This window comes from Corvus moneduloides, chromosome 9, assembly GCF_009650955.1.
Source record: "Corvus moneduloides isolate bCorMon1 chromosome 9, bCorMon1.pri, whole genome shotgun sequence".
Classification (NCBI taxonomy): Eukaryota; Metazoa; Chordata; class Aves; order Passeriformes; family Corvidae; genus Corvus; species Corvus moneduloides.
In genome coordinates, this window is record NC_045484.1 from 31,268,408 (window position 1) to 31,294,087 (window position 25,680).

General features: G+C 53.4%; 1 protein-coding gene across 8 annotated transcripts in view; it reads left to right on the forward strand.

Moving 5' to 3' along the window:
- Nucleotides 1–25,680, forward strand: part of PDE4B (phosphodiesterase 4B) — a 174,720-nt gene that overhangs the window by 139,606 nt on the left and 9,434 nt on the right. For 5 of the 8 annotated variants that reach the window (XM_032117501.1, XM_032117502.1, XM_032117500.1 and 2 more), the window contains 2 exons: nucleotides 6,667–6,779; nucleotides 22,651–22,744. In XM_032117501.1, the coding sequence (XP_031973392.1) occupies nucleotides 6,667–6,779; nucleotides 22,651–22,744 (207 nt within the window). Of the gene's footprint in view, nucleotides 1–6,635; nucleotides 6,780–8,886; nucleotides 9,061–20,563; nucleotides 21,939–22,650; nucleotides 22,745–25,680 lie in introns of those variants that run through there. The other 3 variants (XM_032117507.1, XM_032117506.1, XM_032117505.1) reach the window with 3 other exon arrangements.

Consider the following 25,680-nt stretch of genomic DNA (forward strand, 5'->3'; position numbering starts at 1 on the left):
GCCTTGCTTTTAACCTTCCCTGTGAAAGTTTCTCTTGGAATTTTTGGACAGCGTGTTTTGACAAAGTCTATCAGGATTTTTTTTAAGTCTTAAGCTCCACATGCCCAAAGTTTACAAGGAAAGTTGTGATCCATTAGAAGAAATTACTCTTTTTCCTTGCAGAAGTAGAAATGAAGACTTTTACCAGCACAGCGAGCCCACAATTTGATCTTTAAGAGTTAAGGAGAGCTGAGTTTGAAAAGATGCTGGCAAATATTTGTCTTCAACATTTCTTGTCCACCAGATTGGAAAATCTGCTCACAACTCAATCCCACTGGGAATATTCCTCCTAGGTTATGGAAAGTTTAGTTATTTGGCAGCTGGAAAGGGAACTGCAACTGCTCTCCAAGGTTTTTAACTCACCTGGTTGGGATGTGGCATTTTGGCCATTGTTAAAACTCTTACAGCTTTATGGCCTTTGCACTTTCCTCCAGAAGAAATCTTAATGTTTTTCTTTATCGGGACTGGGGTGACAAGAGAGAACCATGAGGGAATCAGGAGAGAGAAAATAAACCCCACTTGAAATTTTGGCATTTGGATCTCATTTCAAAACGTTTCCTAACTCGGTTCATCTCCTGCGGCAGTCAAGGGCGAGGCCACCAATCCCTCCTACAGAGCGGGGACTCTGCCCACCATCCTGCCTCGCTGTGGCACTTGGCCACAGGATGGGGACAGTTTGTGGCTTAAGAGGGGAACTCTGCAGCTCCAGATAATGTTGGCCTCGTGCTCAGATCTCTGTGGGCACCGAGGGGCTGGAGCTCTGCTGGGAGAAGGATGGCACAGATGGGATTTGGGGGGAGCCACGGGTGCGTGTTTGTCCCTTTCACCCCCCTTCCCAGCTGTGACACTTCATGGGCCTCCTGATGAAGTGTGTGCCTGCCCTTACACTGAAGTGCTCCCAGAAAAGAGGATGTGCTGCACAACCTTTCACTTTCCAAGTGCTGAAGAAAGACAAAAGGCCTCAAGTCCACACTGATGAGCAGCTTTCACTTTTCCCCTGTGCCCAGAACTGGTGAGGCCACACCTCAAATCCTGGGGTCAGTTTTGGGCCCCTCATGACAAGAAGGGCATGGAGGGGCTGGAGCGTGTCCAAGGAAGGGAACAGAGCTGGGAAGGGGCTGGAGAATTCCTGAGGGAGCTGGAAAGGGGCTCAGCCTGGAGCAAAGGAGGCTCAGAGGGGACCTTGTGGCTCTGCACAAGTCCCTGACAGGAGGGGGCAGCCGGGGGGGTCGGGCTCTGCTGGCAGGGAACAGGGACAGGAGGAGAGGGAACGGCCTCAGGGTGGGCTGGGGAGGCTCAGGGTGGATATTGGGGAAATTCCTTCCTGGAAAAGGCTGTCTGGCCCTGGCACAGCTGCCCAGGGCAGGGGTGAGTCCCCATCCCTGGAGAGATTTAAAAGCCGTGTGGATGTGGCACTTGGGGACGTGGGGCAGTGGTGGCCTTGGCAGTGCTGGGCATGGTTGGATTTGATGATCTGAGAGGGCCTTTCCAACCCAAACAATTGTGTGAGAGAAAGAGAGCACGGAAAGTCAGTAAGTGGGAAAAAGCCTCTAAAAAGGGGCTGCTAAGTCACCTTGCAGTGAGAGATTCCATGTGTGCCATCACCTTCCAGAGCTGCAAAAGGAACAGATGGCAGAACATACCAGAAATGCAGTTGTTGCAAAATCCTGGCATGTAAAGGAGCTGCATTTCAGGACATTGGAGCATTCCAGGTGCCAGTGGAGAAGCACGAGGCGAGGGCTGCCTCTGTCCTCGGAGGGACTGGCAGCAGCTCAGGTCTTGTGAGGAAATGTCACCTCAGTTCCTGCTGGAGTGCCACCAGCACCAACCCTCCTGCACAAACACTGGGTAGCATTTAAAAACTGAAACTCCTGTTGTTCCTCACTTCCCTATTCTGTGTCAGCAATGACTTCACGCAGGGCCCTAGAAAACATGAGCAAACCACGGTTATGATTTACGGGTTTGGGTTATGCAACCCCCAAATATAAACTGAAATGTGAGCCAGCTGAAGGCGCATCCTGAAGTATTCCAGGAGTCCAGACCCTGAAATTGCAGGGTGTTTCTGTAAGTGACCATGTACCTTGGCTGTACCAGGAAGGGGATCGAAGTCAGCCCCTGGCCGGGGTTTAGGAGCGATTCTGGCAGGGGGAGTTGCTCTGCTGATGTCAGTGGGACGCTCACATTGGGTTCAGGGAAAGAACAAGTCATGGAGCATCTAAACTCGTGTTTACTGTTTGTGCGAGTCGCTGTAGCAACAGCAGATACCACTCAGGGAGACAATCCCAGGGCACTTCATCCCTGTCCTCTGCTCTGGAGCCAGGCTGGGAGAGCTGGGGGTGGCCAGCCTGGACAAGAGAAGGCTCTTGAGAGCCTCCTTCAGTGCCTAAAGTGGCTCCAGGAGAGCTGCAGAGGGACTGGGGACAAGGCATGGAGGGACAGGACCCAGGGAATGGCTTCCCAGTGCCAGAGGGCAGGGCTGGATGGGATCTTGGGAAGGAATTGTTCCCTGGGAGGGTGGGCAGGCCCTGGCACAGGGTGCCCAGAGCAGCTGGGGCTGCCCCTGGATCCCTGGCAGTGCCCAAGGCCAGGCTGGATGGGGCTGGGAGCATCCAGGGATAGTGGAAGGTGTCCCTGCCTGTAACTGGATGGGCTTTAAGGTCGCTTCCAGCCTGAACCATTCCCTGATACTCATGAATATTAAATATGAAGAAAGCCAGAAAATATTTGTTATTTTAAGATCATTCCCACATGAAGTTTTTAGATTGGTAGAAGAGCAACTCCTAATGGATTCTATATCTGGCTGTTATTTTGGGGTAGCTGTGGCTCTTAAAATATTTCACGGGGGACTTGGAGGATATATTTTAATTTCACATGCTGGTTTTAAAAGCAAATTTAGCTTTAGGAGTGGGAATGGAGCCTCTGCTTTCATAATTTATTTGTAAATAGTCCCAAGTTCATCACCGAGAGTTCGTGGAGTTGCACAGAGCCAAGGAGGGCTGGTTTGATAAGAGTTGGGGTTTCCGGGGTGCTGGGCTCAGACTGCGTCACTCGGTGGCTTTAGGGACAGTTCTGAGTTTCTAAGAAGGGTTGAACTGGGCTCCCTTCCTGCTGTGGGCAAGGACAGTGACTCTTCTTGTCTTGCCTGCCTGGTTCCGTGAAATGAGCGGGAATGTGGCATCTGTGACGTCCTTACTGCCCGAGCAAAGGAGCCAGAGCTCGGCAGCAGGTTCAGAAATGACTGCCCAGTGACCACGGAGGGCAGGCAGGAGGAGCTGGAAGGCACACACGCCATCAAGCATCATCTCACCACTGTTTACTTGAGAAAATGAGTGAAAAAAACAAGGTTTAGATGAGTCAAAAGCCAAAGAGCCCAAGCAGAGCTGCACAGGGATGCAGGTGCTGCATCTCGCTGGGTGCCAAGACCAGAGGGAGCTGTGGGCAGGCTGGCCAATGTCCAAAAAAAAAGCAAATTCTGAAAGAAAGAGTTCATGGTGCTTTTTAAAACCCACTTCTGTGCTGGAGCAGCCACAGAACTCACTCTTTTCTCCTTAAAATGGCCCTTAGCAAGAGCTGTTTGCTCTCACTTTTTTGTGTCTTTGCTGTTGAAATGACCTGAGGTATCTTCAGTGGCCGTTTTCAAAATATCCACGTTTAAATCGTGAATCCGTTGGCCTCGCAGTGGTTTTGGTGCAAAGGCTCAGGCAGGTGACAATGTTCATGTTTCACATGGGTGAACCCCCTGCTGCCTGGAGGGATCCCCGCTGCTCCCAGGATTCCTTCAGGGAACCTCACTGGAGTGAAGCAGGAAGGCAGAAACAGAGGGAGGGAAAGTCCTGATGCACCCTGCTAAAAATTCTGAGGAACACTGCAAATGTGTAAAATAGTCACTCTTTATTTAGCTCATCTTCTGAAGCCCAAAAATAAATAAAAAATACTTACAGCCAAACCCTCTAAGCCCTGAAGTTTCCTAATTCACCTCAATCTCCTTAATATGTAATAGCTTTGCTTGTTTGGGGCTTTTTTTTCCCTTTTATTACATAAAACTCAGATACAAAGTAAAGGGATATCCTGAATATCAGCTCTGGGGAACTGATATTATTAACTGATGTTATGAATCCTTCAGTATCAAGAGTAGATTTCTGTTCTTGATCCTGCATTGCCCTGATGGCTCTTTCCGAGGGGAAGATTGAAAGTGAAGTGACAGTGGCAGCGGGTCCTGCCGACCTGGGCAAGGCTGGAAATCCCCCAAAAGGCTAAAATTAGGGTCTGGTGTCAGAGTCTCTGTGAACCTGTTCCTTCTCCTCCTCCAGGAATGCACACATGCCGTGGCTGTGCTTCCTGAGGAGTCTCAGAGCAGGAGAACAGCACAAGAACTCAGGATTTTATTGAAACATATGGGGTTTAGTTTGGCTGAGGAGATGGGTTTTACCGATTCCTAAACTCATAATTTTGCCTGTGCTGGTTTTAGTGATCCAAACATTTTCTGTAACAAGGGATTTGAGCCCTTCCAGGTCAACTAATTTACATGATAAAATAGTTGAGAGGGAATGCTTGTGGTAGGAAGGAAAATACACTGAGCTTTGTGTGATTTTGGCTATTTTCACCTGATTTTTGATTATGCAGGAATGAGATGACTTCCCATGTTTGGAGCTCAGAAAAAAAACCCCATTAACTTCGAACACCACAAAGATTTGGATTCACCAAATCTTTAAAAGGTGTGTGTGCCAGGTTTACGGCTGCATTACCCTTTGGCAGGGTTTATTTTACATTGGTGCAGCTTCAAATGTTTAATGGAAGGTCTCTATCCAGTGATGCTTTATTGATGCGGTGAGTGAAAGAGAGGATCTGTCCCTGGGAAGAGATCCCAGCACAGGGTGCAGTTGCTTCCCCTGGGGACACTGGGACACCAGGGACACGAGGTGGGGAGGGCAGGGGGACACGTCTGGAGCTCCAGCTCAGCTGCTGAGTGTGTCTGAGCAGTCCTGCCCTGTGATGTCACTGGTACCTGCCAGTAGAAATGCTGAACCCATTAGCTCTGACAGATTTATGGGATGAGCATATGTCACCGGGATTATGAGAAGCACTTACATTCATGGGGAGATTTTATGATTCACTGTATCCGCTTGTGGAAACCTTAAGTTTTACACCAGAGCTGCTGGGGCGCGCGGTGTCCTGCTGGCAGGGTCAGGGAGCTGAGCCCGGTGGGAGCAGGGAGCAGGGATGGTGGGTTTGGGGTGCAGGGCCTGCTGCGGAGCACAGGTGGCAAGTGGGACTGGTGGGGTGTGAGGCTGATGGGGAAAAGGCCAGCAGAGCTGGGGAGCCAGGAGTGACAAGGAGCACGGCCAGGATTGGGGAACAGGGCCAGGACTGGGGAGTGGGGCTGGTAGGGACTGGGGTTGAGGAGCAGGGCTGGAGGGGTTGGAGAATGGATGTAGGGAGCAGGGCTTTTGGGGCTCAGGGCTGTTGGGGTGCAGGGATATTGGGGTGCAGGCTTATGGCTGCTGCAGGGAGCGGGGCTGTTGGAGAGCAGGGCTGTTGGGGTTCAGGGCTGTTGGGGAGTGGGGCTGTTGGAGTGCAGGGTTGTTGAAGAGCAGGGCTGTTGGGGAGCGGGGCTGTTGGAGTGCAGGGCTGTTGGGGTGCAGGGCTGCTACGGGGTGCAGGCTCTGGCTGCTGCGGGGAGCGAGGCTGTTGGGGTTCAGGGCTGTTGGGGTTCAGGGCTGTTGGGGAGCGGGGCTGTTGGGGTGCAGGCTCTGGCTGCTGTGGGAAGTGGGGCTGTTGGAGTTCAGGGCTGTTGGGGTGCAGGGCTGTTGGAGTGCAGGGCTGTTGGAGTGCAGGGTTGTTGGGGAGCGGGGCTGTTGGGGTGCAGGCTCTGGCTGCTGCAGGAAGTGGGGCTGTTGGGGTTCAGGGCTGTTGGGGTTCAGGGCTGTTGGGGTGCAGGGCTCTGGCTGCTGCAGGAAGTGGGGCTGTTGGGGTTCAGGGCTGTTTGGGGTTCAGGGCTGTTGGGGTGCAGGGCTCTGGCTGCTGCAGGAAGTGTGGCTGTTGGGGTTCAGGGCTGTTGGGGTGCAGGGCTCTGGCTGCTGCAGGAAGTGTGGCTGTTGGGGTTCAGGGCTGTTGGGGTGCAGGCTCTGGCTGCTGCGGGGAGCGGGGCTGTTGGGTTTAGGGCTGTTGGAGTGCAGGCTCTGGCTGCTGCGGGGAGCGGGGCTGTTGGGTTTAGGGCTGTTGGGGTGCAGGCTCTGGCTGCTGCGGGGAGCGGAGCTGTTGGGGGGAGCAGGAGCAGCATCCCACGAGCGCTGGGGGAGGCCGTGCCCCGCAGCAGCCGGGGCGGGGGGAGCCGGGATGACGCTCCCCGAGCCTCAGCCCTGCCCTGCCCTGCCCCGGGGGCGCCCGGTTCCCCCCGTGCGGCGGGGGCAGGGCCGGGGCGGGCAGGGGCGGGGGCCGGGGCCGGGGCCGGGCCGGGGCGGGGGCGGGCGGGGACTCGCCGGCGGCGGCCGGGGCAGCGCAGCGGCGGCCGCGTGATGAAGGAGCGGAGCGGCACCTCCGGCGGCGCTGGCGGCGGCTCGGGCGGCCCCGCCATGGAGAGGCGGCCGCAGCGCCAGCCCGACTACATGTCCGTGTGCCTCTTCGCAGAGGAGCCCTACCAGAAGCTGGCCATGGAGACGCTGGAGGAGCTCGACTGGTGCCTGGATCAGCTGGAGACCATCCAAACCTACCGCTCCGTCAGCGAGATGGCATCCAACAAGGTGAGCCCACGTGCGGCACCGGGATGCGGGACGGGGATACGGAGAGGCGCGGGGCTCTGAGCCTTATCCCGACACGTCTTCGCGTCTGTCCAGGACAGCGGCTCCAAGTCAGTTGCGGTGACGGGGCTGCGGGTTCCCCCGCGGAGACGCGTCCAGGGAGAACTCGCGGCGGGTGGCGTGGGGAGCGCGATCCGGGATGGAGCGGGGAGCGCGATCCGGGGTGGTCTGGGGAGACCGATCGCTGCCGCAGGCTCATTTCCGAAAATTAAAGAGGTTTCAATTAGCGTCGGTCCCTTGGAGCCGATATGAGCAGGAACAGTGTGCAAACGCCCGCGTTTAGCAAATCATCACGCCAGGAGTCAATTCATTGTTGTCTGGCCGTAATAACGGCGAACTGTAAACGTTGTGGTCCGGTGTTTTACGGCTGTTTTGGCTTTCGGGAACGTTTTAATTTGGTTTCTAATGCCCTGGGCTGGCTCGGCAGCGCTTGGCGGCACATGGTGAGGGTGGGCAGCAGGGATGGTGCACAGGGAATCAGCTCCGGGGGCTGCTGCTCTGCGGAGCTTTCCGGGGGAGCAAAGAGGAGTTGCGAGTTTGTCTGCACAGAATAAAGTGCTGAAGTAAAGCAAGAAAAGCCCGTTGTGTTTAAAGTCAGGGAAGCAGGAGAGCAGAGTGCCAGGATTATCCTGACAAGCAGCAGAGAGCGAAACGCGAGTTCTGAGCGCCTGTGTGCAACTTTGGGGAGTTGCTGTTCCGGTCCGCCTGAGCCCAGCTCGGCTCCAGCATCTCCCGGAGCCCGGCCGCCTCCCCGCCCGCTGCCCGCGGCTGCAGCGGAGCCGGGCACAGCCCCGGGCCAGCCTGGCAGCTCCCAGCCCGCTCCTGCCCCTTCCAGCCCCGCGGTGCCCGCTGGAGTTGTCACAATCACAAATTCCCAGCCCAGTCCCCGTCGCATCCACATTTTTGCCCAGTTGCGATGGTTTTAAACTTAGTTCTGCAGCACTCCGATGTTGTTATTGTTTGGGTTTTTTTCCCCTAATTGGAAATTACTGCCATCAGAAATGCTGAATCAGAAACTGAATTTATGGAAAAAGTTGAGCAAAGAAATCCCGTGTTGTTTCAGCTTCCTCTGCTGGTAGTGGTTACCACGGTGTGCAGGGGCAAAGGAAGCAGTAAAAGTTTTATAGACCGAGCTTTCAAGAAAAAAATATTATTTTTTCGTTTGAGTTTGTGTTGAGGGAACCCTGGATGAAAGTTGAGAGGGGTTCAGACTGCACCTCCAGTGTGAACGCGATGCCCTTCAGTTTGAGGTTGAGTGACAAATCTGGCCTCGTGAAGGTGAAACTAAATTGCTTATCGTAGCACTTCAAAGTTGCGATTACTCGGGGTGCAGATGGCTTGCAGCTGGCTCGAGCAAAAGCTTCCTGAAACTCTGTTCTTTCATAACCCGTTTCTGAAATGTCTGCACTTTTGGTCAACTTCCAGTTTCACAGTTTTCAGCTGTGAAAGAGAAGCATAAAATGGCCTCACACCTCGTTCGCCTTTCCTCTGGAGCTGTAAATATTGTCACAATTCATGGCACAGTTTGGGCTGGAAAGGACTCTGAAGATCGTTTCAGTGCCTGGTGATTTGGGGGGTTTGTGGCTTTTTGAGGGGTTTGGTGGCAGACAATGTGCAGAGTGGTCTGGCTGTGCAAGGAGCTGCTGGGTCGCTCCTGCATCTTCAGGAGGAGGCTGCGGCAGCCCTTCCCTGCTCCGAGCATCCCGTCCCACCGCCAGCTCCGCTCCGAGGCATCTCCATTTGTCACCGGTAAATAGCGAACCCGGCAGATGTTTTGAAAACAGGATGCTGGGGCTGCGCATTATTAAAGAAAAAACGGAAAGAGAAACAGTCTAGATAGGAAGAAAGCAAATAGGCTCGGCATGCTCCCAAGCGCAGGAGCAGAATAAACACTGACCTATCTTCCTGACCTCCGCTCTCGCCAGTTCCTGGCCCCGCGCCACCCAAGCCAAACTACGTCATTTGAGCCTGATAGTAGGCATGGCACAGCTGTTGCAAGTGTGACTCGAATTTCCTGTCTCCTTCCTGACAGACGTAGTTTAGAAAATCCAGAGTTGCAACAACAGCACTGAGAGAGACGGAGAGGGAGGCTCTCGGCATCCGTGTGCGCAGGGGGATTCTCGGAAGCGCTGCGGCAAAAAGGAGGCAGCGGAGGGGGAAGAGCCATGCGGGACGGCAGCCGGGCTTTGAGCTGATGGGGTTCGGAAGGCAGCGCTTTAAACATGTGCGTATTGTTCGTTGAGCCGGGAGTTAATGACAGGAGAGTGAGGGAATGAGCGGCTCAGCTTGCAGCGGGCTGAGGGCTGTGTGACATCAGGGAGCCGAGGGACCCCGCAGTGCCACCCGCAGGGATCCCATGGAATGCTGGCAAAGAAGGAACTCTGTTCCCTGGGATGCTGTCGGTGTTTGTGAGTCCTGATGCGTTTCCAGAGCAGTGCTTGATGCGCAAACCAGCCCGGGCTCTCTGCAGAACTCACCATGCACAGCGCCTTACCTTTCTGATTTAGAGAGAAAAATAACCTGTGAAAATACCTGGCTGCAGCTGCCATGAAGGGATTTTATTTTCCCAACACTGAATTTCCTAACATCTTTTGCTGGGAGCTGATACAGCCCTGCAGCTTTGCACTGGAGCAGAGTAACATGTGAGGAGCTCTGCAGGCACTCGGTGCTGCCTGAGGGAGCAAACCACACTTATTTACATTACTGTTACATATATACTCTATTTTTCCTGCATTTATCACACTGTCCAGCTTTCAGCTCAGGCAGCTGCTGTGTCAGAAGGGTTTGTGAGTCAGTGATGATAAAGAAGGGGGTATTTTCTCTCTTGGTGTGGGGTTGTGTTGGCGTTAAGCTGCTGTCCTTAGCCTTGCTTCCCTGCAGATGGGACCTGCTCTAGTCCCTAATTTGGGATCTGGGGCAGGATGTGCTCAGTGCATCCCCTGGATCGTAAGAAGGAGCAGGCTTTTTTCCCAGCTGAAATGCTGGGCTTGCCAGCTCCAGGTTCTTATGGGGCCATCACATCATAAAATGGAGGCATGGAGAACATGGGTTGTTTCTGCAGAGCTGCCTGTCCGTGCGGGATGCAGCCCAAACAGAGGTACCTGCATGGACCTGAGCAGCACCTTTGCCTCTCCTTAAATTAGACCGGGCTAATTCAGAGTTTTTTGCAGTCCATCGAGTCCAGAGAGCAGAATTTGGTCTCTGGGGATATTCTAAGTTTAAATAGATAGTGTGAGTGGTGTCCTCAGCCTGCCGGGTGCTCTGATGACTTTGCAAACACTCTTGTCTCTACTCAAACTGTCCCCTGGGGGACCCTTCCTTGCAAATCCTTAAACTCTCTTATTGCAACTCTTAAAGACGTCTCTGTTATTCCCAAGTGCTGGATAACCCAACTCAAGCCTTGCCAGCTGAGGCCGTGTCCGGCCAGCGGCTCGGGACAGCAGCACAAGTGCTCCGTGCTCCTCTCTCGCTTGTGAGCCACAAGATAAACACAACTGATTTCGTTTTGACTGGATTTCAAAGGGCATTTCGGTCAGAAAAGCGGAGCAAGGCCGCACCTCGCTTTCGGGAGAGAGTGGCTAAATAAACATCTGGCCATTAATGTAAACTGCCGGGGCCGCGCTGGAGGTCGCGGCCAAGTGCCAGCGGTGGATGTGCCGGGCTGCACAAAGTCCCGCTCGTCCCCTCCCTCCTGCCAGCCTGGCAGCCCCCAGCCCTGTCCCCTTCCTACGTGATGTTTCCCTTAAGTGGTGCCGAGCTGTTTAGTCTTCCCCTGGCTTTGCGCTGGGACTTCCTTTGTTTAATCGCCGCACAAAGAGAGGTTTGTTCGCTGCGGCAGCCGGCGGAACAAAGACACTTCCACGTCTCCTGTTTTTCCAAGGCGGGATGAATCACTGAGCTCCGAGCGCCGGTATTCCCCTCGCTCGCGCGGGGATTTGCGTTGGGGAAGCGGCGATCGGAGCGCCCTGGCGGGGCCGGGAGAGCCGCGGAGCAGCGCTGGCAGCGCTGGCAGCGCTCCCCGCAGCGCCGCTCCTGCAGAGCCCCGCGCACATCGTGGCGCTTTGACGTCGCTCTTTAACCATTCCCTGGCCGTGCAGCCGCCGCTGCCGAGCAGGACCCCGCGCCATCGGCATGCTCCAGGAGGTAGGAGCTGGTTCTGGCTCAGTTTGGGAATATTCCCCCCAAGCTGGGTGTTATCGGATGGGTTTGGTCCGTGCTGGGGATGTCCTTGTGCTAGAGGACAGGGCACTGCGGGAGTGGGGTTTGCAACAGAGGCGCTCGGAAGGGTGAGCAGGAGCTTCCCGAGAAAGCTGCTGGATAGGGAGGGAACAGCTCGGGATGCTGGCTCTGAGCCAGGCTGGGAAAGCCCTCAGGATTTGGGGAGCTTGGTCCCAGTCAGCTCCTGTGTATCAGTCTCATCGCCGTCATAAATGGACTTTAGGGTGGCTGTCTCTGTATCCATCCCGTCCCTCCTCCCGTGCTCATTGCCCTCTAAAGTAAATCATTCTGGGGGTGTCAAATACGCCCTAAAAGCGGGGTGGGATATTGGGGCCAGACACATTTAACAATTTAATATTTTGTTCTTGCGAGCCCTCTGGGCTGTCTGTCCAGACATCTTGGTTAAACTGCTTCAAGTGTTTTAAAAACTGAGATATTGGAAAGCTGCAGTGCTGGCTGTGGGATGCGTGGGGACGGGATTAGGAGACAGTGTCACCATTTGGGATACCCTCCTGGAGCAAAGGGGTTTTGAATGCTGGATGATTTCCCATCTCTTGGGGTGTTGTGGAAAATGTGTGGGAAAAGCCCTTCCTGGGGGGATCCCTTGGCCACTGCTGGTGCAGAGATCAAGGCTTTGGGGGTAGAATTTTGGTTCAAATCTATCTTTTGGCATCTGTCACCCATCCTCCGGGCCACAACGGTGCCCAGGACCTTCCAGCGTGTCCTTTAACCAATTCTGGTTTTCCTGGGACGTGATGGGGTTTTAAAAGTTCTGCATTCTCAGACTTTTACGTTATAACACATCAGGGTGGGGCTTAAATAAATAATAGCTCAAAGGCAGGTTCAAAATGAATCATGAGCTGAGGGCAGGACTGGAGAGTGACTAAATGCTGGGAGCAGGGACCTCTCTGGAGTGAAGGATACTGGTGACATGTGACATCCCAGAGGAGCGGCATCACTTGGCATGAGGGAGCTGAGAAGGATTTCAGTGCAGTCCTAATCCTCGCCCTTGAGTCTGAGTGATTTTCTGGACCAGGCCATTTCCCACAGGCTCCAAACCCTAACTTTTTTCCCCAGCTGTGTTCCATGGGGCAGCTGCCGATGCAAATATTTGCATTGAGTGAAATTCATTGAAAGTCGTTGAGTTATCAAAGGCAGGACAAGTTGTGGAGATGGATCGGGATGGAGATTCACCCTCAGAGCTCTGAGAGGGAGAGATTCCCCCGATTAAAGCCTGGCTTAAAGCAAACAAACCAGAAGTGCCTCACCTTGCTGCTGGTTTAGCACAGCTGGGCCAACTGCAGCAAAAGGATTCTGGGGAGCATTTGCCTATCTCTGTGTGAGAAGGAGTTTTAATTTCATTTTATCTCCATTAATTAGTGCCTTCTGTATGGGTTTGATGCTTGCATTAGGCTCATTTTCTTTTTGGCAGGACCAACTGTCACAGCTTTGGGGGGATGCTGAGCTACAACAACTTCTTCCCAGGATTTTCACTGTCCTCTTCCCAGGACTCCGTCTTTATTCCATGTTTTCCGAAGCAAACAAACTTCTGTTGATTCAAAGTTGCCAGATTTTTTTTTTTTTTCAACACGGGCATCTTGGAAAAGTCATCTCAGGGCACAAAGTTATTTGAATTTTCCAAAGCCTGTTCTCCTACTCAGGTAAAACCCCAGCTGGATTTGCCTAAATGATGACTGCAGAGCTTGATTCAAATTTAAATTAAATTTAAATTGCTGCTTCATACGATTAACAAAATCCCATGTTTAATTGCATGGCTCTCTTGTTAAATGACAAATGCTCTTCCCTCTCTGTTAGTTGATATTTTGGGGGTGTTTGTTTCTGACTGAGGGCATAATCCAGGTTATTCCACCCAAATTCCCAGCATCTCCTGGCTCCCCAGAGGAGCAGGGACGGCTGTGTGAGCGCGGGGGAGACTCTTTGGTTTGTGGGCTCCCCTTACGCAGTCACTTGGCCTCCTCTGGCACCGAGGCCCTGGCGCTGTGGTTTGCAGGGGTGTGACTGACACAAGATTTGGGGCTGAGATCTGCAGCTCTCTCTGCTCTCGGGGCCACAGATGCTGTCAGCTGCATCAGGGCTTGCTTTAATCAACTTTGTGTCAACAAAGGAGCTGCTGGAGGTTTGCATTTTGTGCTGCTTCCTGACCTTCAGCACTGGCTGGTTCTCAGCAGCTTCCCTTCCTCAGCCTCCTTTTGCTCTCAACACGACCGACATTCTTCCAGCTGGTAAAATTGTTTGAAAAATGATTTTGCAGAACAAGTGTTTTGGCCTATTTCTGCTTTTATTTGCTCTCCTCTCCCCAGAGGGAAGAATAAAAGCAGTGCTGGGATGAGAAATTGGTGTGGACACTCACTGTGCTGCTCTGGGAAAGATGGGACTGATGTGGGGAGTTATCCCTGGCCTGGATGTGCCTTTGGTGTGGTTCTTCCTCCCAGCAGTGCAATTTGTGTCATAAAATGCACCTTTCAGTGGGGGAGAGAGAGGAAATCCATACAAAATCCAACCTGATGCGCTGTAGACTCCAGGTGTAGCTGCCAAGATAATTTGGTAGGAGAGATCTGTTTTGGATATTGGAAAAGCATTTTGGATGAAGCAGAAGCCAACCTGAGCTTCCTCCAAAGGATCCCAAAGCTTCACACTGGACCAAACCTCCCTGCTGGGGTTTTTCCACCCAAGGAGACAAACAGTCTGTGCTTTGTCACATCCCACAGTGAGAAATGACTGTCCAAGGCCAGGCTGGACAGGGCTGGGAGCAACCTGGGATAGCAGAAAGGGTGGAAGGGCTGGAACGAGATGGTTTTCAAGGTCCTGTCCAACCCAGACCAGGCTGGGCTTCTCTGAGATCTTAAACTCTGTCAGTCCAGGTGATTCCTATCAATCCGGACAAAGGGAAACCCAACCTGAGGGTTTGGGCAGTGGTGTTGGACACTCCAGGGCTGGGATCCAAGTGCAGTGGTGCTGGATCCTGGGATCCACGGGTGGTGCTGGACACTCCAGGACAGGGATCCACGGCAGTGGTGCTGGATACTGGGATCCACAGGCGGTGCTGGACACTCCAGGGCTGGGATCCAAGTGCAGTGGTGCTGGATACTGGGATCCACAGGTGGTGCTGGACACTCCAGGACAGGGATCCAAGTGCAGTGGTGCTGGATCCTGGGATCCACGGGTGGTGCTGGACACTCCAGGACTGGGATCCAAGTGCAGTGGTGCTGGATCCTGGGATCCACGGGTGGTGCTGGACACTCCAGGACAGGGATCCAAGTGCAGTGGTGCTGGATACTGGGATCCACAGGTGGTGCTGGACACTCCAGGACTGGGATCCAAGTGCAGTGGTGCTGGATACTGGGATCCACGGGTGGTGCTGGACACTCCAGGACAGGGATCCAAGTGCAGTGGTGCTGGATACTGGGATCCACGGGTGGTGCTGGACACTCCAGGACAGGGATCCAAGTGCAGTGGTGCTGGATCCTGGGATCCACGGGTGGTGCTGGACACTCCAGGACTGGGATCCACGGCAGTGGTGCTGGATACTGGGATCCACAGGCGGTGCTGGACACTCCAGGACTGGGATCCACGGCAGTGGTGCTGGATACTGGGATCCACGGGTGGTGCTGGACACTCCAGGACAGGGATCCACGGCAGTGGTGCTGGATACTGGGATCCACGGGTGGTGCTGGACACTCCAGGGCTGGGATCCAAGTGCAGTGGTGCTGGATACTGGGATCCACGGGTGGTGCTGGACACTCCAGGGCTGGGATCCAAGTGCAGTGGTGCTGGATACTGGGATCCACGGGTGGTGCTGGACACTCCAGGGCTGGGATCCAAGTGCAGTGGTGCTGGATACTGGGATCCACGGGTGGTGCTGGACACTCCAGGGCTGGGATCCACGGCAGTGGTGCTGGATACTGGGATCCACGGGTGGTGCTGGACACTCCAGGACAGGGATCCAAGTGCAGTGGTGCTGGATACTGGGATCCACGGGTGGTGCTGGACACTCCAGGACTGGGATCCACGGCAGTGGTGCTGGATGCTGGGATCCACGGGTGGTGCTGGACACTCCAGGACAGGGATCCAAGTGCAGTGGTGCTGGATACTGGGATCCACGGGTGGTGCTGGACACTCCAGGACTGGGATCCACGGCAGTGGTGCTGGATACTGGGATCCACAGGCAGTGCTGGACACTCCAGGACTGGGATCCACGGCAGTGGTGCTGGATACTGGGATCCACAGGCGGTGGTGCTGGACACTCCAGGGCTGGGATCCACGGCAGTGGCCGCAGGAGCAGGCAGGAGCGGATCTGGCCCCGCAGGGCACGCGGGGATTTCTCCAGGTGCCAGCACAAAGGCGGGCGGGCTCACCTTGCCCACACATGACACACCGATTTTCAGGGAAGCACAGCGCTGGTTTCTCCATGACCTGAGCTCTTCCCCCGCGGCTGAGGGGGATTTTCCTCCGCAGTGAGTAACACCCGGAGCCTGCTCGGGAGTGGAGAAATCTGATCTCGCAGTGGAGCAGCACAAACCCCCGGCGCTTTCCCTGGGCAGGCTCCTGTAGGGAGTTTTTCCTTTCCGGCATTCGGAGCAATTTGCATATTTCGAGTCTCATTTGGCTAGAAATGAGCTGGAAATGCCCCAGTGCTGCAAACACTCAGCTCGAGCTTCCAATTCATCACTTTTTTTAAAGCCCCGTGTTGCTTAAATCCCGTCCCACCCAAGGGAGGTTCTGCTGCGCTCAGAAATGCTAAACTTCACGGGGGAAAATCTGAATATTGTTCTGTCTACATCAGATAGATGTTGTTGCTTTCATGAGCAGCCACATGCTGATTTATGGCAACCTGCTATTTATTTATCAACATTTACATTGTGGATTCCTAAATTATTCTAATAACATCAGGCCAACAAGTTGGTCATGATGTTGCTCCTTTAAAGTCTTCCTTTGAACATCTCTATAAATCAAGGCTGCTTTGATGTGAAATTGGAGATTTCATAAGCCTCTGTTTACTTTTGGGTTTCAAAAATCAGCTGAAGGGAAAACAAAAAAACCCCAAAAAAACAAACAGTACTTTGTATCTCATTAAAAAGAGTTCCTAGCGCATTAAACGTGATATTGTTTTAGGAAATAAGAACTAGAAAGAGCTGCAAAAGAAATTTGATTTTTTTAATGACTGATAGTTGACTGCAACCATTCCACTTTTCTCCAGGCACTGAAATATGGCTGGAAACTTTCTCCTTTAGTGCTGTTTAGTGTAAAACAGGCTTGTGTTAGTTTTTTTTTTAAATTCGAGCATTAAATGCACCTCCCATCATTCTCCATGGAGTGCCCAGGAAGGAAAATCAATGGGAATTATGAAGTAACAAGGACAGCTGCAAATTTGTTTGCCATGGTCCTTTCTGTAACTGGTGTAACAGCAGGAAAACACAGATAAGCGGGGTTACTGCTCCTCCAAATCCAGGAATTTTAACTCTTCACTTCCAAACTTTCGAAGAAATGCTCCACACTTCCAAAACCCAGGAGTTGGGTTCGGTGCCTCTGTGCAACGCAGGAATGACATGTCAGGAAGAGAGGGCTGGGAATAACAAATGTTCCTTCAATGGGGTGCTATTAATCCCGTTTTTTTTTTTTTAACCTGGAGTAAAGCGTCACATCCATCCCATCCCAGACAAAGGCATTACACATTCCCTGTCTGAGCCCGCTGCTGATTGCACGGATGAGTAATTTCTCCCCTGTGTGTAAATCATTTCCGACGGGACTCCCGTCCCTGCTCCGGCACTCGGGCAGGTGAGGGGCGGCTCTTCCCAGAGCCGGGCATCCCGCGATTCCCAGGAACAGAGCTGCTCATCAGAGTCCCACCAAGCTTTAATTGCGCCTCTGGACCTGCAGTAATTACCCGGGTAATTAAGCGAGGAGGATTCAGCCCGGCTGCCTCAGCGAAAGTAACCCTCGGCCCACAAATCCTTTTGTTCTGGGGATTTCTAGGAGCGCTGGGAGAGCCAGGGATGGAAGCTTTGCGTCAGAAGGGTGGGTCAGGAACAGAGTTTATAAACACTGGAGATCTTCAGCGAGATTCCTCCATCAAAGTTGGGGTGGGACCCCTCTCTCCAGAGCTTCTGCAGGCCGGAGCCCCAGAGCATCTGAGCTGCTCTTTTATCTCCAAATCGCCCTCAGCTCCTGCAAATGACTCCGACTGGTTTTAAGCAGCCTCTTTGCATAAGGGCTCTTGGCCTCGGGGAACCCCAGCTGGTCTAAATCGACTTCAAAGGATTTCCATCAGCAGCAGATCCCTGCTCCTGTCTTCATTCTCCCTGTGATGCGCCAGAACACCTCTCCAAGCTCCAGAGAGAATGGGAACAGGAATAACAGCAGGATTCATCACCGGAGTCAGTGTGAGACTGGAGAGGCCAAGAGCTGCGGGTGCTTCTTCATGGCTGTCCTTAGGAGGGGAACTTAGGAGTTCTTTCCAGAAGAGTGGAAATTTCCACACAAAATCATCAGGCAGGTTTTCCCAATCCCCATCTGGGTCATAGCATGGAATCCCAGAATGGTTTGGGTTGGAAGGGACCTTAAAGCCCATCTCATCCCAAAATATCAGGCTGCTCCAAGCCCCAATGTCCAGCCTGGCCTTGGGCACTGCCAGGGATCCAGGGGCAGCCCCAGCTGCTCTGGGCACCCTGTGCCAGGGCCTGCCCACCCTCCCAGGGAACAATTCCTTCCCAAGATCCCATCCCTCCCTGCCCTCTGGCAGTGGGAAGCCATTCCCTGTGTCCTGTCCCTCCATGCCTTGTCCCCAGTCCCTCTGCAGCTCTCCTGGAGCCCCTTTAGGCCCTGGAAGGTCATGACAAGGTCCCCCTGGACCCCCAGCATGGTTGGGCTCCTAAATCTGGCGAATTCAGTCATAAATTAGGCCAAATTTTCTTCCTCTGCACAAAAATGAAGCACACTTGATCAGGATGGGGTGCCAGGGCAGCTGCCAAGGGGCTCCAGGAGCTGCCGTGCCCTTGGTGCCAACGTCACCACCCTCCCACGGGCCCTCACCGAGGATTTCCACATTTGGAAGCAGAGCTCAGCAAAGGAATAAAGGTGGGGAGAAGCCCTGAGCAGCGAGGGCCTGGTGTAGGCAGGAGAAAGGGAACCAGGAGCGAACTTTCCCACTGGTAATCAAGGAAACTCCCGCCCGCACACACGGCTGGAAAGCTGGAAAGGAACTGTGATTCCCTGGAGCAGAGGATGCATGGACCAGGGTCACTGCTGGTAATCAAGGAATGATTCAATTCTGGGAGACTTAATTTGGTGCAGATGAGTTCTGCAGTCAGACAAAACAGGAAAGCTCCACGCGATGCCGGGGCCGCTTCTCACACAACGCTCCAGATGCTTCCAGACTCGCTGGGAACGTCAGCTGGGCTGCCACGTGCCTTTGGATATGGCACATGGCACTTGGGCTTCATCTTATTTGTGTTCTCTGCACTGCTCTCATTGGTTAAAGGTGTCCATGGCGTGGTCCTGTGGGCAGAATTTGGGGGTGGGGGGAAAGAAGCACTGAGCCCATTTCCTGATTTTCTTCTTTTTAGGGGAAACCCCCTGGAGCTGGGGCAGGCATGCCCTCCTCATTGATGCACTCCATCTCTTAGCGAGCCTATCTGTGCTGATTTCCTTTGGAAAAGGCACGGGGATGATTATTAATTACGAAAATTAATGAAAATAACAGCACGGGTCCGCGTGCTGCTAATGGGCATTACCGTAATTACCCGCGTGGCTGCCGGGCGTTACCGTAATTGCACGCGGGGTTCTCCAAAGCCCCAATCCCTGCGTTCGCTCCACGTGGAGCAGTTGGAATTTTCTCCTCTCTCCCTGCAATCCATTTGTTTTCCCCATCGCTGTCGCACCGATGTAAGGACGGGATTGCCACGGGGCTGGGGGGTTGCTCATGACCTCAGCCATTGATCCCTGCAGAGGCAGCAGTCTGCTTGCTCCCTGCAGAGCAATTCTCAGGAAGCAGCATCGCTCCAGAGCATCCTGACATCAAGGAAGAATCCCAAAAACCCGCCACAAGCCGTGGAACAGCTGGGATGCCTCCCTGTTTTTGAAAGGGGTTCGTGTGATTAAGTAAATCCTGCTTAGGTGCCAACATGGTTGGGATGGCAAATCCCAAAAAACTTTGCAAGTCCTATGGGAATTCCCACAGCTCCAGGAAGCTCAGCTGGGTTTGAGCCTCCCAGTCCTTTTAGCAGTGCTGTGACTCTGCTGCCTGTGTTTGTAAAAGACTGCTGATTAAAGGGCTGGAAAAGCGATGGAGGTTAAGGCTGTGGGGGGCAGATTCCCACTTCCAGATGGGATACGAGAATCCCGAGGATTTTTCTCTGCTGCAGATGGCTCGGGTGACCCTGTGGAGGCCAGTTCATTGCTCTGTGCCTCTGTGGAGAGGCCCTGGCCACCCTTTGTGCTTTGTGGGACCACTTGTGAGGTAAAGCCGTTTTTATCAGCTGTTTGCCCACCGCCACTCGGCCTCACTGATCTGAAAGGGGCCATTGTGAGGAAACCCGAGTGACTCAGGGGTGCTCAAACGTGGTTTGTGTGACCCATCTGCTGACGGTGTTTTCCCGGTGCGGATAAAGGCCTGGATGCAGGGAAGTGCTGCAGCACATGCTTGGCTGTAGGGCCGTGGGAGGGCTCACGCGTCCTGGCTGCCGCTTGTGACCGCTGCAAAGACGTCACTGGGAGGAGAGATGGGGTCAGGGCTCCCCTCGCCTGCCACGGGCTCGCCCTGCCTCGGGTTTCACTCCTGCTGCCCCTCCTGCGCCTCCTCCAAGGTTGTTCTTGGTGGTTTCAAAAGGGCGTTTGTCCCTTGTGGTTGGCAGGATGCACAGGGGAGACTCTGTGGGACAAAATCCATGGCCCAGCGCTGTGGGATGTGTTCCTGGGCAGCCAGAATCCTTCACATCCCAATCCTTCCTGTATCACGTGAGATTCCAACCTTCACATCCTGCTCTTTCCTGTATCCCATGGGATACCAACCTTCTCATCCCTCTTCTCTGAATCCCATGAGATAGGATTTAAGCTGCTTGAGTTACCTGGAAAGTGAGGCCTCTCTGTGTGATCATGAGAGTAGGATTGGATGGGATAATGGGGAGAAATCCTTCCCTGTGAGGAGGGGAGGCCCTGGAATGGATTTCCCAGAGCAGCTGGGGCTGCCCCTGGATCCCTGGCAATGCCCAAAGCCAGGTTGGACATTGGGGCTTGGAGCACCCTGGGATAGTGGGAGGTGTCCCTGCCATGGCAGGGGTGGAATGGGATGGGCTCTAAAGTTCTTTCCAACCCAAACCATTCCAGGATTCCCTGTTTCAGTGACACTGGCAGGACTGGGCAGGAGGGGACAGCAGCCACAGAGGTGGCATTGTCCCAGCAGGTTTCCCCCCCCGTTGGGCTGCTCAGGTGAAAGGGAGGTGCCATCAGCTTCCCAAGTCTGCTCATCTTGAGTTTAAGGAGAGGAGAAGGTGGGTCACAGCTTCCTTCGCTCCACGTGGCCAAAGGTTGAGCTGGAATCCCATCTGGATGTTCTGGAGCCGTGCCTTGGCCAGCCTGGGCTGTCCATGGGAGCAGGGACCAGGATTCCAGGCTGTGCCCACACCTCACGTGTCCCACAGCACGTGGGGACGCCTCGTGCCATCATTCCAGGAGAGGCTGATAGCTGTGAAGGCAGCTGGAGACAGGAGAAGGTTTCACAGCAAAGATGGCCCTTTTATTTTGGGAATCCTGGCCTCTGGCATGTGCTGTGTTCCCGGCAGGATCAGCAAGGACGTCCTGAGCAGCGGGAGAGCTGCTCATCCCAGTGATCCCGTGCTGGGAGCTGTGTGCAGGCACGGCACAAGGGATTGTCTTTGGATTCCATGTCAAGGACAGCTCCAGCTTCCTCACAGCGGGATTGCTTGTCCGTTTGAAAGAAAAACTGCAGGAATGATTCAGTCTTGAAATTTGGATTGTGGGTCACAGGAGGGCTGGGGCTGGGAAGGACCTTAAAGCTCGTCTCGTTCCACCCCCTGCCTCGGGCAGGGACATTACAGAAGCATTCTTTCGAGAATGAATGTATGAATTTATGAATTGCAGTTACAGGTTTAAGGTGATTATTTTTCATGCCTCTTAGCTGAAGGATATTTCCAGTTTGGAAAAGGACATTTTGCTGCGTTGCTGCATTTTGCCCTTTACCACGTAGGAGGAAAAACCTGATCACACTGAAAATGTGCAAAATGCTTTGAAAAATCCTGCTGGGAATACTTCAAATATCCCGTAAGGAATAGGATTAAAGCAAAGCAGGAATAGAGACGAGACTGCTGCCTGCTTTTCCCTTATTTAAATATTCCCGAGCTTCCTCCATTTTAATTTCCCCTTAAAAACATGGCTGTGTTAGCAGAGCTGGCAGCCCCTCCAAAACCAGCATCATTTTCCTGGCACTGCTCAGCTGAGCCGGGCTCATGTGGAGTGGGGACCCCCTTCAGGAACTGAGCGAGCAGCACGATCCCAAATTCCCCAGCGCCTCCAGGCGCGCGGCTGGATCCGTGCGGATCCGTTCCTGTTCCTTTGTGCATTCCCGGATCTCATCCCTCTCTCCCCGGCGAGCGCATCCACCCACGGGCAGCCTCAGCAAGGATGCGCTGCCAGGCTGGGCTTTGGCTGGGATTAGCAGCTGCCGGCTTTTGCGGGATCTCTGCCTTGGATGAACGCTGATTTTTTGGGATTGGGAAAGGGTCCGTGTGCCCCAGGAGCTCTCCCGTCGGAGCGGCGATTTCTCCGGGAGGATTTGTGCTGGCTTGCAAGGAGCTTTCCAAAATGCCTGAAGCCAACTATTTGTTATCTGTGTCTTGGGGTTACATTAAGGTGGGTTTAATTCCTGCAGGATTATTAATTCCCGAATTACTAATGGCTGCTTTTTTTTTGTGCTGTGTTGCTCGGAGAAAGGCGCTGTGAGGAAAATCTGCTTTTAAAAGGCTGATTTCTGTGTGTTCTGGCTAATCATGTGTGTAGTGTGCATGCAGAATCCATGGATGTCGTTTTTTTGGGAATTCATTGTTGCAGGATAAAATGATGCAGCAGTGAAAATGTTGGATTATAAAAGCAGGAGCATCACAGCGTGAACATCTAAGGGAATAATGCCCGAATCCCACATTTTGCTGTGTGATCTTCAGATTTAGGGCTTATTTCTCCTCTGGATGTGCAGCTGTGTGTTTGTGTCATACAAAATGGAGCAACTTTAGAAAATCCAGAACAAAAGAAGGTTTGGGGATGGGGAATCTCAACCTGAGGTAAAAATCTGAGCTTTCAGAGACATTCATCTGAAACAGTCTCTCCTCGCTTGTGCCAGCAACAATTAATGAGCATCTTTAGAGGAAGTCAATCCCGTGGGCTGAAAAGAAATATCCAGTCATGGTGCTGCCGAGCAGGATGGAAATGAAACCATCTGCCACTGACTCCATCCCAAATATCCCCGGAATTTTGCTCGCTGGGGGAGTCTCCCGCTCGAACGCTGCGTGGATGTGGGAAAGGATTCCATAAAAATGCCGCTTTTGTCTGTGCTCTTCCCTCCCTGCAGTTCAAGAGGATGCTGAACCGGGAGCTCACACACCTGTCCGAGATGAGCCGCTCTGGCAACCAGGTGTCCGAGTACATTTCCAACACTTTCCTGGGTAAGGAATGCATCCCAAGCTTTTCGTGGCTCAGGGAAGGGTTAACGCAGCCCGATTGCCCCCATTCACAGCTTCCCTGTTGGGTTTTCACTTTCAAATGGCTGCGGGAAGGGGAAGAATGGTGTTTGGATAAGTGTATCCACAGAGGAATTCCTTCCCGAGCCATGGGATGTTTCTGGGAGGATTCCATGGGGCTGGCCGTGGCTGCCTTATGCAATGCTGGGGTTTGTGGTGACCTTATGGAAAGGACAAAGTCACACAAACCCCGCTGCAGCCTCTGCCTCGCTCAGGCGCATCTCCCCTTCAGAGATGGGGTTCAGACTGAACCATTCCCAAAGTTTTATTCATTACTGTGTGTAAATCCGCTCATTTTGCACCAGAAGTCAGAAAAAAAAAGGGAATATTTTGCATTTCATTCATAGTGTCGGAGCTCACAGCTCTCCAGACATGAATGAATTCTCTGCGTCAACCTTTGTTAGGAGAAGTGGGATTTTCTCAGGGAGCAGCTTTAGGATTTGTGACCATTTGTGTAGAAAATGAGCAGCCTCATATTTACAGATATCCCTGAATCCAACAGCTCTGAAGGCTGAGTGTCCATGGGTGCTGTGGGTGCTGGTGCTCGTGGGGATTCATGCCCTGAGGTTGGAATGGCCCAGAATGCGTTCCCTGTGTGACACACAATTATTCCCATTACGGATTTCAAAGTGATCCCAATAGCCAGCTGCAGCTGGAACTGCTGCCTGCATTTAGGACACAGCACAGCATCCATAATCCATGGAAGTTTGGAGCTGCTTTGTGGGAATGCACTGGGCTTATTGCTCAGCTAAATCGTGACATCCAGAGCATGGATTCAAACAGGGAATAGGAGCAAGGCAGGGATGCAGAGGGACAAATCCAGGGATTTGGCTGGAGGTCAGCACTTCCCAGCAACCACGTGAGTGTGGAGCAGGATGTGCTGAGCAGGACTTGCCCATGTGGCTACCAAAAATAAACCCCACAAACACTCATGGGGCCTGAATCCCAGCAGGGGCTGACGAGCCAGAGCTGCTGCTGGTGCTGTGGGCATTGTTTTATCCATGGAATCCCAGACTGGTTTGGGTTGGGAGGGACCGTAAAGGATCATCCAGTGCCACCCCATTCCATGGCAGGGACACCTCCCACTGTCCCAGGCTGCTCCAAGCCCCAACGTCCAGCCTGGCCTTGGGCACTGCCAGGGATCCAGGGGCAGCCCCAGCTGCTCTGGGCACCCTGTGCCAGGGCCTGCCCACCCTCCCAGGGAACAATTCCTTCCCAATCTCCCATCCAGCCCTGCCCTCTGGCAGTGGGAAGCCATTCCCTGTGTCCTGTCCCTCCATGCCTTGTCCCCAGTCCCTCTGCAGCTCTCCTGGAGCCCCTTCAGGCCCTGCCAGGGGCTCTGAGCTCTCCCTGGAGCCTTCTCCTCTCCAGGTGAGCACCCCCAGCTCTGCCAGCCTGGCTCCAGAGCAGAGGGGCTCCAGCCCTGCAGCAGCTCTGGGGCTCCTGGACCTGCTCCAGCAGCTCCATGTCTGAATTCCTGCTATTCCCCGTGCTCGGGCAGCTCCGTTTCCCTTGGCAGGGCTGGACAAGGCTCTGTCCATCGCTGTCCTGCTGCTCCTCACGTGCCCGGTGCTGGTGACAGCCCCGTGTTGGGTGGCAGCGTGAGGCCACTCGGGGCCCTGGCACTGCTGAGGGGGGCAGACTCTCCAGTTTGGGCCAGATTGCAGCCTGATTGCTCATGCTAAAAAAAAATGAGGGAAGCTTTTAAAAGGTTATCAACTGTTCCAGGAAGTCGTGCTGCTATGGGTTTTATGAATTAGCTTTTTCCTGCCTAAAATTTAATGAAATTAAATGAACACACAAAATAACAGGAGTCTGCAAGTGAGGAGGTTGAAGGAACAAACAAACAGAAATCTGTGGGTAGGACACTCATTGATCTCCAGAGATGGGGATAATTCAGAGATGTTAAACCCACATCATGTGACTTCATTCAGCCTTTTGATTTTATTAGGGCAAGGAGTGACAGAACACAGGGAATGGCTTCCCAGTGCCAGAGGGCAGGGCTGGAGGGGATCTTGGGAAGGAACTGTTCCCTGGGAGGGTGGGCAGGCCCTGGCACAGGGTGCCCAACACCCCTGGCAGTGTCCAAGTCCAGGCTGGAGCAGCCTGGGACAGTCCAAGGTGTCCCTGCCATGGCAGGGGGTAGAACTGGATGATCTTTATGGTCCCTCCCATCCCAACTTACTGTGTAATTCCATGATGAAATGAGCCGAGAAGGCTCCAAGAAGGAGCAGAGGGTCCAGCCCTGCAGCATCCATCGAGGACACGGTGTGGGAAGGTCAGAGATGGCCAGCAGAGGTTTCACACTGGCCACTGATCACGCTGGCCTCGGGTCACACGCTCCGGCCCGAGGGCTGAGCCGTGCTGCTGCCACCCCCGCGGGGACACGATGGAACAAATCAGGGATTTCTGCTCCAGAATGGCCATTTGATGCTGCCTTAGTCATTGCTAAGGAGATTATGGAGAGGAAAGTCCTTGAGTGGTTCAGCAAAATCCAGGGAACACCCAGTGATGTCAGCCAGGCTTTGCTGTGAATAATGACTCCTTTCCTAATTGCGGTGCTGCTGCTTGGGATTTCAGAGGGGTTTAATTAAGCCCAGGCAAAAGCAACTCATGCCTGGAAGCCTTGTCCCTCTGGAGGTCCTCAAGGTGCGCAGAGGTTATGGTGAAATCCATGAAAAATGGTTTGGATGGAAGTAATGAGCCACTGGATCTGCACTTCAATAAATCAGCTGTAAATAACCCACGGGTTTAAGGTTTATTTATTTACTAAACACATCTCCACAGCCAAGTTTGGGCGTCTTCATGTGCACTAAAACTGTGATTATCCCTGAGAATGGCAGTGGGAATTCAGCCTGTGC